This window comes from Octopus bimaculoides, chromosome 2 (genome assembly GCF_001194135.2).
Source record: "Octopus bimaculoides isolate UCB-OBI-ISO-001 chromosome 2, ASM119413v2, whole genome shotgun sequence".
NCBI classification, from domain to species: domain Eukaryota; kingdom Metazoa; phylum Mollusca; class Cephalopoda; order Octopoda; family Octopodidae; genus Octopus; species Octopus bimaculoides.
This window is the reverse complement of record NC_068982.1, coordinates 55,714,888-55,728,023: the sequence shown is the minus strand read 5'-3', so window position 1 is coordinate 55,728,023 and position 13,136 is coordinate 55,714,888. Positions and strand designations below refer to the sequence as shown.

At 32.7% G+C, this 13,136-nt stretch overlaps 1 protein-coding gene across 2 annotated transcripts in view; it reads right to left on the bottom strand.

Annotated features, from left to right (window-relative positions):
• The window catches only part of LOC106877942 (ADP-ribosylation factor-like protein 6-interacting protein 1), a 98,090-nt gene that overhangs the window by 44,245 nt on the left and 40,709 nt on the right, over positions 1-13,136 (bottom strand). For both annotated transcript variants that reach the window (XM_014927022.2, XM_014927021.2), the window contains exon 2: positions 9,935-10,071. In XM_014927022.2, the coding sequence (XP_014782508.1) occupies positions 9,935-10,071 (137 nt within the window). The remainder of the gene's footprint in view (positions 1-9,934; positions 10,072-13,136) is intronic.

The window sequence follows — 13,136 nt, the reverse complement described above, 5'->3', positions numbered from 1 at the left end:
GTAGGTTTATTAGTATAACTAGTTTGAAGAAGGTTATATTTTCAATGCACCATAATTTGCAGCCACTGTTATAAATATTGTTGTTCTTAATAGCAATGTCACTTTCCTGTAATGTTCGAATACCCGGAAAGAGAATTGGAATTTATAAAGGTGATGGCAATAAAGACAAGTTTGACACAAAGTTTTACAACAATAAAAAATAATTGATTCTAAGTATAGTATTTAGTTACAAAGACTTACACAGCTAACACTAATTAATCCTTTTAATATCACTTTTAAGTTTTAACACAAGGCCAGCAATTTTGGGGGAGGGATAGGCCAATTAGATTGACCTAGTTTTTAACTGGTACTTATTTCATCAACCCTAAAAGGATGAAAGACAAAGTTGCTCTTGATGGAATTTGATTAACCCTTTCAATTTTAACCTCTAAAATTTGAAAAAGAAACTGCTTATTTTAAAATGTTCATATATATATATATATCATCATCATCGTTTAACGTCCGCTTTCCATGCTACCATGGGTTGGACGATTTGACTGAGGACTGGTGAAACCAGGTGGCAACACCAGGCTCCAATCTGATTTGGCAGAGTTTCTACAGCTGGATGCCCTTCCTAATGCCACGCAAAAAATTTCCATTGTAATTTTCTGGTGTTTAACTTTTGTTAAGCCAGGGCCCAAACACAAGCTTGATACACCAATTAATGAAATAGTTATTTTACTAAATTTTTCAAATTCATCTTCATCACCACCATCATCATCATCATTGTCACCATTTTATGTCCACTTTCTGCACTTTTAACATGGGTTGGATGGGTCATTTCTGTTCTTCCAGATGGGTTAGGAGACTAAATTTTGCTTGTAAGTTTCATTTTTTTACTTGGTTTCTATAACTAGATGCCCTTCCTAACATAATCATGTTCCAGAGTGCTTTTTATTGTGGCATCGGCATAAGAGAAGACACAGGTGAGAGAGAGTGACAGAAAGTGAGAGATAAATAAATGCCAATACCAAATGGCCAATGGAGAAAATAGGTGGAATGTATGAGGTGCACGCAGACTTGATGAGGTGCTATAAAAATATACCTGAAGATGTTGAGAGTGCTGGATAATAAGGATGAAAGAAAGAGAGAGAGAAGTAGCACATTGAGTCAGATACATTCCATGGTATACTTAGTAATATGAGAAATAATGTATAGTATGGTGCGCTGAAGAGGCTCAACTGTTATCCTTAATCACACCAGAAGTATAGTACAGTGAGGGTGAAGAGAGGAGTGATCAAGAGCTGGGCAATAAGAGAATGAGAACTGGATGCATGATTGATAAGTGATAAAGGTAGACACACTAGAGACATGGATGACAGTGGCATAGATAAGATAATGATAAAGGAATGTAAGATAAGAGGGGTAAGTGACAGATAAGTAGATGAGAGATATGTTGGAGAGATGAGAGAGGAAGCAAACTGAAGATGTCATCCTGACATTATGCGTATGTATACACACACACATGCACACAAACACAAACACACACACACACACATACACACACACACACAAGCACAGACACACATATATATATATATATTCCTGTATCAACCAAACTATTAGATATTACACACTGCTGGTCACAATGTGCTATATTGTAGTATTGTACCGTTCAAATGATGCCATCTCAATGGCTAGAGAGGCAGGCCAACATTCCCTCAAACAGGTTGCCAATCCATTGCAGGGTTAGCCATTTACAGCTGAGTGGACCAGAGCAAATATGAAACAATGTGTTTAGCTCAAGAACACACTACCCACCAATCTTGGAGCTGAAACCAAGATTACAAGATTGTAAGTGCAATATTCTAACTACTAGTTCACATGCCTTCATATATATATATATATATATATATATATATATATATATATATATATATATATATATATAAGTCAGTAAATAGTGGGGTTGTGTTAACCGCACGTGGAGAAATAATAGGAAAATGAAAAATAATAATAAGGCAGAATGCTAAACTGGAAGCATATTTTAATAAAGATTTCTAACCGGCTTTCATTGCGAAGCAAATTTTCAAGAAGAGGGAGAATGAAAATGTTTTTTACAAAGAAGTACAAGATGAAGAAGATAATATATAAAAAAATAATATATAAAAAAATAAATATACCAATACATTATATTGTCTTTGAGCTTTTGAAGTTCAATTGTAATTCATGTACATAATGCTTGGAAAAATAAGGATGCATGAGAATTGAGAGTTGTGTTAGGTTTAAAATAAGGGGCTAAAAGTTTGTGTTAAGCAGGAAGTGTGGTGTCAAAACAGGAAGTGTGTGTAAGGGGAGACAAATGTTTTTAGTTGGAGTTATGAACTCTTTTTCAACAGGAAGTTTATGTCTGTTCTTATTTCTCTAGGAACATTATATGATGTTAAACCATAATGTGTGAATGAGGAAGATACTAAATTTAGATGTAATTTGCTTCAGTTAAAATCCAGAACTCCAGTTAAAATAAAAAGACAATGTAACCACAAGCTAACATCAGGCTTTGAAGAGTTAAAAATACAACAATAATAACAACAAAAACAACAACAACAACAACAACAACAACAATAATAATAATAATAATAATAATAATAATAATAATAATAATAATAATCCTTTCTACTGTAAGCTAAAGGCCTGAAATATAGGGGAGGAGACTAGTCAATTACTTCGACTCCAGTGTTTCACTGGTACTGATTTTATTGACCCCAAAAGGATGAAGAGCAAATCAACCTTGGCAGTATTTGAACTCAGATGAAATGCCACTACCATTTTGCCTAGTGTGCTAACAATTCTGCCAGCTCACTGCCTTAAATAACAAAAAATAATAACGGTTTCAAATTTTGCCACAAGGGCAGCAGTTTTGGGGGGAGGAATGAGTCATTAACAACAACCACAGTGTTCAACTGGTACTTATTTTATCAACCCCGAAAGGATGAAAGGTAAAGTCGACCTTGAACTCAGGACACAGTGACAGGCAAAATACCGTTAAGCATTCTGCCCAGCATGCTAACAATTCTGCCAGCTTGCTGCCTTAAATAATAATAATAATAATAACAATAGTAATAATCCTTTCTACTATAGGCACAAAGTCTGAAATCTGGGTGAAGGGGATAGTCAATTACATCAACCCCAGTGTTTCACTGGTACTTAATTTATTGACCCCAAAAGGATGAAAGGCAAAGTCAACCTCAGTGGAATTTGAACTCAGAACGTAGCAACAGGCAAAATACCACTAAGCATTTCATCCAGTGTGCTAACGACTCTGCCAACTCACCACCTTAACAATAGTAATAATGATAATAATGATTCTTTCTAATTTTGGCACAAGGTCAAACATTTGGGTGGGAGAGCAGCAAATCGATTACATCAACCACCAAACTTGCCTGGTACTTTATTTTATTGACACCAAGAGAATGAAAGGCAAAGTCCATCTCGGCAGTATTTGAACTCAGAACATAAAACTAGAAGAAATGCTATAAAGCATTTCGTTCAGTGTGCTAATGATTTTGCCAGCTCACTGCCTTAATAATAATAATAAATAATAAGAGAAAAATAATGAGAAAAAAAAAATTTGCTGTACAATTTATCTTTCAACCACCAGAGAGAAGGTGGATCAAAATAAAAAGAAGAAAGAAAAGAAAAAGAGTAAGTAGGACATGCACTGAACAGTTTTGGGCTTCAAAAAAGATGGCAAGGTATGAGCGAATGGAATAGTTGTTTAAAAAAACATTGCTACAGCTTTACTGTTATTGCTGCTAAACTTAGCACAGTTTAAATATACTAACATTACTGTTTAGTAAAAATGCCATTAAAAATAGACATTCTGCTAGGAAAGGTATTGTATATCAATTGAAAGGCTGTTTCTTTTTCAGATAGTTCACACTGCAGAAGAAAGGTACATCTCTTCCACGTGATGCAACGAGAGTTAAACGTGATAATGAAAAAAAGTAGGTATATGACAGTTCCTGTTGAACTTTTTATAGACAGCTACGTTACAATGGCTGAATTCCAAGTGAATTTCCTTTACTTTGTCTCCACCGAGCTGATAAAGAGACTGTCCAGCTGTGAAAACCGTTAAAAAGTTTTAAATAACTGGAAATTTATACAAGAATAGGAGAAGAGAGATAAATTTTAGCAGATATCACATGAGGATGGTAAAAGCAACCATATTCATAGGTACTTCAACAAAATTTTTATCTGAAAAAAATGCTCATATTTAACGCAGTAATGGAAATTTATATTATTTATAAAATAAAGATAAAGTTGGGATCTAAGAAACTGAATAAAATGTTAAATATAGAACCGATTCAATGGGCTGTTGTAAATCAATTTCTTCCAAATAATAATGGTTTCTAACAATGTCTGAAATTTTTAGGAGTAGGAAAATGGAAAGTTATGGTATCCAGGTCTTTCCTCACAATAGCAGAAAATACAGTGAAACAACTTCAAGCAGGATGTAATTTTATTGTCCACAAACTTATTTCTGTATAATATCTATTACTGTATTTTCTGGCATACAAGTCAAACTTTTGGGGCTAAAATTTACTGCCAAAACTTATCCACCAAGATGACTTTGGAGGACCAAAAATTTCATGTAATGCAGTCATAACGTGAACAGCAGGATTTGGGAAGATAATGACATGTTTACAGTATACATTACATCAACTTGTATGCTGGAAAATATGGTAGTTTATTTCGAATAATGATTTCTTCCTAAAACACTGTTCAATACTTTTATGGGTTGGTGGTATGGTTCATTGAATCAACTCCAGAGTATTACTAGAACTCCTTTGATCACTCTTTGAGGAATAAAGGGTTAAAGTTAACAATGATAGGATTTGAACCCAGGTTAAATAGACAGAACTAAATATTTTCAAAACATATGAGACTTGTCAGGGAAGTTAGAGTTTGTATTGAGTTAGGAATGATCTGTGCTTTCTGGAAGTAATTATTAATCATGAACCAAGGAAGAAAAGAAGTTCAGAATATACTAGCAGGGAGATGCTTCAGCTTGAAACTCTGGCTGGGATCCTAATTATCTGGTAGCAGGTCCCCACAAGTAAACCATTTTACCAATTGGTATCCTTTCACTAGAAAGTACACTGCTACTGAAGGTTGGAAATAGTCTAAGTTTAAATTCTGCCAAGATCTCAAAAGCCCAAGTTTTGGATCACTTACACAATACAAAAACAGTCAAAAAAGGAAATTTGTTTTGCTTATTGGTTTAGTTTCAAATAATTTTACAAGAGTTGCAGCTAAAACTAATTAAGTTTAACTCATTAACAACCAGCAGAAGAAAGGGAGCATGTGGTATAATTTCTTTTTCCCATAATAAAACTATTCGCAGAGTCATATTTCTTAAAAGCTACTTTTTTTAAACTTTTATAACGACATGGTAGTTTTTTTTTTTTTTTTTTTTAGTTAGTCATGTATCTTCTCTACGGCAAGACACCTGTTCTGATCCTTGTATTATACTCTTTCCCCTTAACACCTGGCATAAGCCACCTGCTGGTCCTCTCAACTCAATCAAGAGATTTTGTCTTTTAGGTCTGGTGACATGAAAAAGCACCTAATACACTCTGTAAACTGGTTGGTGTTAAGAAGAGCATCCAGTCATAGTAATCATGCCAAACAGACATTAGAACTTGACACAGTCCTCTGACCTATTGAATCTTGCCAAGCCATCCAACCCATGCCAACATAACGTACGGATACTAAATGTTAATGATGATTAGTCTGGAGGAAGGAGCAGTACCAACAGCCTTCAAAAATCGTCAAAGAATAGTTTATATATCTTTTAAATAATTATAAATCAACAATCACAGGGAGAAAACTGTGCAGATAAAGAATTTCAGAGGGGATCATATTCTGGGGTGAAAGAACTTGACAAAGTGTTTGATACAAGGCCTGGGGAGAGGACAATATAGGTGACAAGAGAGCAGAGGTCACTTTAGTTATAGTGTCTGAAAATTTTAAAAAAGTAATACCATCAACATATTTCTGCTACTAGACTAGCAATCAATTAAATGATAAAAAAAATTACTACAGCACATAAATCTCCAAAACAGTAAGCTTTCCCCAGCACAGTTTTGTTTAAATCAAAAATTTCAATTTAGTGATTATTAAGAATAAGTTCTTATTACAATCTTAGATGGAAAAAAAATTATGTAATGGATTTGAATGGAAAGATATTAAAGGATAAAATAGAAAACCATGACTATAATTTTAAAATAATCAAAAGAAGCAGAAAATAGAGTTTCAAATTGTGACAAGTTCATAACCAAAAATAAAATAGTAAACATGTGGGTCACTGAATCCATTACACGTATGTGAACTTCTAAGAATAGAGCAAACTCATTAGTCCTGCCATGAACAAGACAACCTCTCTAATGCTGATGCCACAATAAAATATTCTAAGCACACTTTGATGAATGGTTGGCAATAAGAGCATCCAACAAAGTAATCATACCAAAAATCAAATGTACAAGTGAGACAGGGGTTCCTTATTTGCCTAAGAGGGTAATAACTTCAAAACATATCTATGTCAACATAAAAAATGTACATAAGATAAGGATGTTGATAACATTCAAATCTGAATACAAAAACAAAAAAAAAACTGCTTCAACATACAAACTGAGAAAAGTTCCATTATACTACAATTATTCAGATGTTTTATAGTAAAATCTCAAGTTGAATTATACAAACTTGAAATGTCATATCCTCAATGATAAAAACATATACCAGGCAAATCAAACATTTTGCTAAATAAAATATCACAAGGACTTGTTTAAATAATTTGCAATCAATTCACCAATATATATGCTACAAACCTAATGAAATAATTCTTTCAAATTTTAGCACTAGGCCAGCAATTTTAGTGGGAGAGGGTAAGTCAATTACATCAACACCAGTGCACAACTGGTACTTGTTTTATTGACCCCAAAAGAATGAAAGGCGAAATTTACCTCAGTAATATTTGAACTCAGAACATAATACCAGAAAAACTACCACTAAGCATTTTGTCCAGCATGCTAACAATTCTACCAGATCACTGCCTTTAATCTAATGAAGTAATGATATAACTATACTTCATTTTTGTATCTGATTTGCATGATTCTTTATGTGAATTCATGTGTTGAAGCAAATTTTGTTGTGTCTGGGGAGAGTCATATTGTCTTAATGCCTTATAACCTAACAAACTCATCGATTCAATTTCCACTCATTTATTAATTATGTTTTTTCTTCCAAAAGTTTTGTTGCTTTTACAACTTGTCAACATTCATTGATAATATATAATTATACATGCAGGAGCAACATTTCTTTAGACAAAAAAAAATTCCCCTCATTTCAATGTATAATGTAAATAATTCTCTTGTAAATCCAATCATGACAAATTAGAAAATTCATTAACCTTTGAAAAACAGATTTTGCAGAAATCCATGTGATATATCTTTTTATTTGATTGCATTTTTCCATGTGATATATCTTCTTTTTATTTGATTGCATTTTTCCATGTGATATATCTTCTTTTTATTTGATTGCATTTTTCCATGTGATATATCTTCTTTTTATTTGATTGCGTTTTTCAAATTACAATTTTACTATAAATTCACAACGCTGCTGCTGAACTGAGAGTAGTGATATTTAATAGCTGAATGTTCTTCACATTACAGGCAGTCTAAACAGAAGAAATTTTATCAAAAGCTTGTTTACTAAGTGTCTGTCTTCTTGACTTAACGTAAGTTTATTACCTAGAAACCATTATTAAAAGTGTTCAAACTTGAGATTGTGATAAGCTTATGACTTTTCACCTATCAGCTTAGAGATAAATTTTTTTTAATATTTACCTCTACACAATATTTCAGTTGGTTTCATCCCCGGATAACAACAGTTATCTTACTCCTAGCTACGTACACAGTACCAGAGTAGATTTGATTAGGAACCTTTAATTCTAAACTAAGGACAATTACCTTATTAAAAATAAATAAACATCATCTTTATAAATTACCAGAATAAGGTGGTGAGCTGGCAGAACCAATAGTATGCTGGACAAAATGCTGCCAAACATTTTGTTCATCACTATGTTCTGAACTCAAATTCCATCAAGGTCAACTTTGCCTTTCTTCCTTCCAAGGTCGATGAAATAAATACCAATCAAGTACTGGGGATCAATGTAATCAACTTTCTACTCCCCTCAAAAACTGCTGGTCCTTTGCCAAAACTTAAAACAAATACAATTTCCCAGAATAACCAAATGAATTAGTTGTTTTAAAATACTTCCTTAATTTTTCTTTTCATAGGAATTTTTTATGCATGCATAAGTACAAATATTCTAAGTAAAATTGAAGCATCTATACAAGTTCTACCCAACAGTAAAAATAACAAGAAATAATTTTCTAATCTTATATTTACTTAATTTCCAAAAATAAAAAGAACTGATATATATCATACATTACTTAGGCCAAGATATTCTTTACAAATTTCAAGTTAAGATTATCCAATGCTCCCCTCTAAATGGAAAATCCTCATTAAACTTAATCTTTCTCTATTAGACTAAAACAACTACAGACTTTATTTCAGTGTTCATTCCATCTACAGCTCTATTCTGTTTTACTCAAATTTCAACTCCCTTGCCAAATCCTATTTCCTATCACTACTACTTTTCTATCTTACTGAATGCCAATTTATTTTCCTTTCAAAGAGTACAACTTCCAGTAGTAAAGCGTTCTCAGTATCTCAGCATATCTGATTATTACTTTTACCATTTCATACAGTTTTGTTTTAATCATACTTTATACCAAGCCAGGTTTGTTTGTTTGTTTTTTTTCCTTTCTTTTTCTTCCTATAAACAATATTTCAGTTCTACTCTTCAGTTTTGAATCTTGAAGTTAAAATGTCAGTGTCACAAAAAAATGGAAAGCTCTCAGAAAACGTTTGTGTTGATGGTTCAATATCTAGTTCAATTATTTTACTTATTTCATGTGCTTGTGATTTCCAGTTGAGTCAATAACCTGGAGGGTGATGGAATCTTCAAGTGGTTCCCACTTGCCAATAATACACTATCATCATAATTTTAACGTTCATGTTCAACACTGGCATGGGCAGGACAATTTGGTAGGAGCTGGTAAGCCACAAGACTGTGCCAAACTCTACTGTCTGCTCTGGCATGGTTTCTATGGCTGGATGCCCTTCCTAACACCGACCACTTTACAGAGTGTACTGGATGATTTTTACATGGTATCAGCACCAGTAAGATCACCAAGTAACTTGCAAGACAAAGACCCCTCAACTGAGAGGGGAGTGGTATTGACAGAGGTAGCTTTGTGCCAGATGATGAGAGGCTAGATTTTGATAGAGGGACAGAACCAGGTGTCTTGCTATAGAAGAGATACATGGTTACCTCAGCAGGAATACAGAGAGAGAGAAAGAGAAAGAGGTGGTGTATGACGATAAAAACGCTCACTGGTGGCCCAATCCTAGCCATTACATGATGCTTTCATATGAAATGTAACACATGGTCACAGATAGAGTAAATACCAGTCAGCTAAAAAGATGCTAATCCTGTCACCAATGTTGCAAAATACCCATTGTGAAAATATAATTCTCACTACCCCAGTCCAACTAGATATAAGCAAGTGCAAAATTGTAAAACTGACAGATGTCCCATTGTATAATAGTACCAAGTTTATCTTTACCAATAGATATGACCAGAGGAAAAGGTAGATCAGATTTCCTTCATAGGACCTAGTATACTTCAACAGTTGGTCTTCACATTCATAAAATGATGGAAGTTTTCAGTTTTTAAATGAAAAAGTTCAAACAAAGGTTATATATTTTTTTTTTTTCAAGAAGTGGTAAACTTTATTACAAATGGAAAAAATTAACAGTTACTCACAGAAAAATAATTGTTATTGGAGCCAAAAGTACAAGTGGATGGTATGGCCGGTCCCAGTCAACGACACCGTTTAAGCGAAGCAATGCAGCTCTCCATCCTTCCATATCTTTCATAAGTTCATTCAATTCATTGTTATGCTGAATAAAGAAATAAAAATATCATATCAACCAATGAAGATATAAAATAAAACATGTTATCACATGGTAATAAAAGATATGCAGCTTATAAACAGATGCACCTGGCAAGCTACATGAGAGTAGAAGATAGTAAGGAAGATAGAAACATAAGATGGTAAAACCCATTATTGATAAGGTAATATATATATATATATATATATATATATATAAACACTTAACACACAATGTATTAATAGAAGTACAGGTGCAATAAAATGTGATGAGAAATAATTCCCAATTAAAATATATTTTGCAATGAAACTTGGTACAAATTTGAACACATTCACCTTATCATGTTCATTCCCTCATAAACTGCTAGTTTCATTGATTTCTTCAATGTATCCAAAATGTTTGTTACACTTTTTTTCTAAAGCAAAGCTATTTTATTTCTAAAATATGCATAAAAAATAAAATATTTTATTTATTTTTATTTGTTTGGGTTTTTTTTAACCAATGCACTTTATACAAGAACAAACAATAATACAGGGGAAAATATCTGGAGTAAAAAAATTTTTAAGATATTTTCTTGTTTGATATCATTTCTATCTTTATCTTTTAAAATAAACTAATCTTCAGTCCTCAATGGTTCCATTATGGTTCCTTTTTATTTATGTACTTCATTTTCTTATCAATGGAATTCTACGTCATTTAGTTGAATGTTCAGTGGGTTTCAAAAATTTACAAATTTAGATGATACCAAAATAGTTTTGTATAGGAGGGGATGTTTTTGAAGATAACATTGAGAGATCATTAAATGTTGTTTCATGATATATCTTCAGAGATTTTACACCATTCCTGAGTTTTTTTCAAGAATTTTACTTATTTTATGGTCTTGAGGATTAAAGACAGTGAATAAAAATTGATTTCAAGTTTTGGCACAAGGCCAGCAGTTTCAGGAGAAGGGATAAATCAATTACATCAACTCCAATGTTCAACTGGTACCTATTCTATCAACCCTGAAAGGATGAAAAACAAAGTCAACCTTGGCGGAATTTGAACTCAGAACACAAAGATGGACAAAATGCCATAAAGCATTTTGCCCGGTGGGCTAACAGTTCTACCAGTTCACCACCTTAACAATAATAATTTTGCATATTGTGTGGTCTTGATTAAAGACAGTGAGTAAATATTACCAGCCATTTCAAAAATGTTTCACATTGTCATTATATGCAATAGTTGTATTATAGATATGTAAAACAGTAACTTTGATTTAAAACAGATCACTTTTAACAGATTTACTTACTATCATTATTCTGAAACATTAAAGAATATTTTAAAACATTTTGATTTTGATAGAGACTATATTCCTTGAATTGATTAAAACAAATTTTAATAAAAATCTTTTCTACCCAAACAATCATTTGCATATTCATAATATGTTCCAGCATTTTCAAATGCAAATATGCAAGTCACTGTTGTGTACATCACAGGAGAACAACTTTTCCCTTTTATGATGGCAGTCTATTCATAACACACTCAACAAGTGATTCTGGAACATCTGTATTTCAACATGTTGTGGTTCTTCAACCGGAATCATCCAGCTTTTTTAGCTTATACAAGCCATTGGCTTTGTTTATAATTTCAGCAAATGAACTGTTTACTGATCAGTGCTTTTATCTACCTTCTAATAAAAAATCACTATTTGCACTGTGTACAGCGAGCTCTGATATAATAATTTGCATTCTTATTCTTAATATATTCCAGCAGATTCAAGCACAAAAAATATGGTAGCTGCTGTTATTTTTCTGGTCATTTCTTATCAATTGTTTAATTTAGATAAATACATATGAATATGCAGAATGTACACAAAACTTTTCATGAAACCATCGTAAAAATAACAACCAACTATCTTAGTCAGGGAAGCAGTTTATATTTGGCATAAGGGAGATGGGCATCACATAAAAAAAGGGAAGGGAGATAGACAGGAGATTAAACGAAGCCAGAGAGCCACATGATAGAGATAATAGACCACTTTCTAAGGCGGTGAGCTGGCAGAAATGTTAGCGGTATTTTATCTGTCTTTACGCTCTGAGTTCAAATTTTGCTGAGGTCAACTTTGCCTTTCTTCCTTTTGGGGGGGTCAATAAATTAAGTACCAGTTGCATACTGGGGTCGATCTAATCGACTGGCACCCTCTCCCAAAAAATTTCAGGCCTTGTGCCTAGAGTAGAAAAGAACAGACCACTTTCTGATGAATAAATTTATTGAGTCTTTTTGTCAGTTGCTTTTCTTCAATCTCAATTAATGTTAGTGGTAAGGGGTACAAATATATAAAAACTAGTGACCAATATATATTGTCTATTCAATTATATATCAAATATAGGCATACATCTACATATACACAAACATACATACATAATATACATACATACATACATACATACATATATATATATATATATATATATATATATATATATATATATATATATATATATATATATATATATATATATATATAGGGGTTGGACAAAATAATGGAAACACCTAGCATCATAGCATCATAATTTTGAAATATCTATAAAACTGTCAAAAGCTTATTTATTTTTATGTTTTTTTATGTATTATTAGTGCTGCTTAATAATTTTTTGCTAAAACTGCTGTTTCTTTTCAGATATTATTGAAAAAAGGTAATTAAAATTCATTAAAATGACAGATCTATCAGACTTTCAAAGAGGTCAAATTGTTGGTGCTCATGTGGCAGGCGCTAGCATAACAAAAACAGCCAAAATGTTTGGTGTATCAAGAAGTATTGTCTCTAAAGTAATGACAGCCTTTGAGAAAGAGGGAAAAACCTCCTTGTCAAAACAAAACTCAGAAAGAAAACCAAAACTTTCAGATAGGGACCATCAGACTCTTACGCAAATTGTTAGAAAGGATCACAAAATTACTGCAGAGCTTAATGACCACCTCGAGAACCCAGTTTCCACAAAAACTGTTCGCCGGGAGCTGCACAAAGCCAGATTTCATGGGAGGGCTGCAATCAGAAAACCACTACTTTCAAAAACAAACGTTGCGAAGCATTT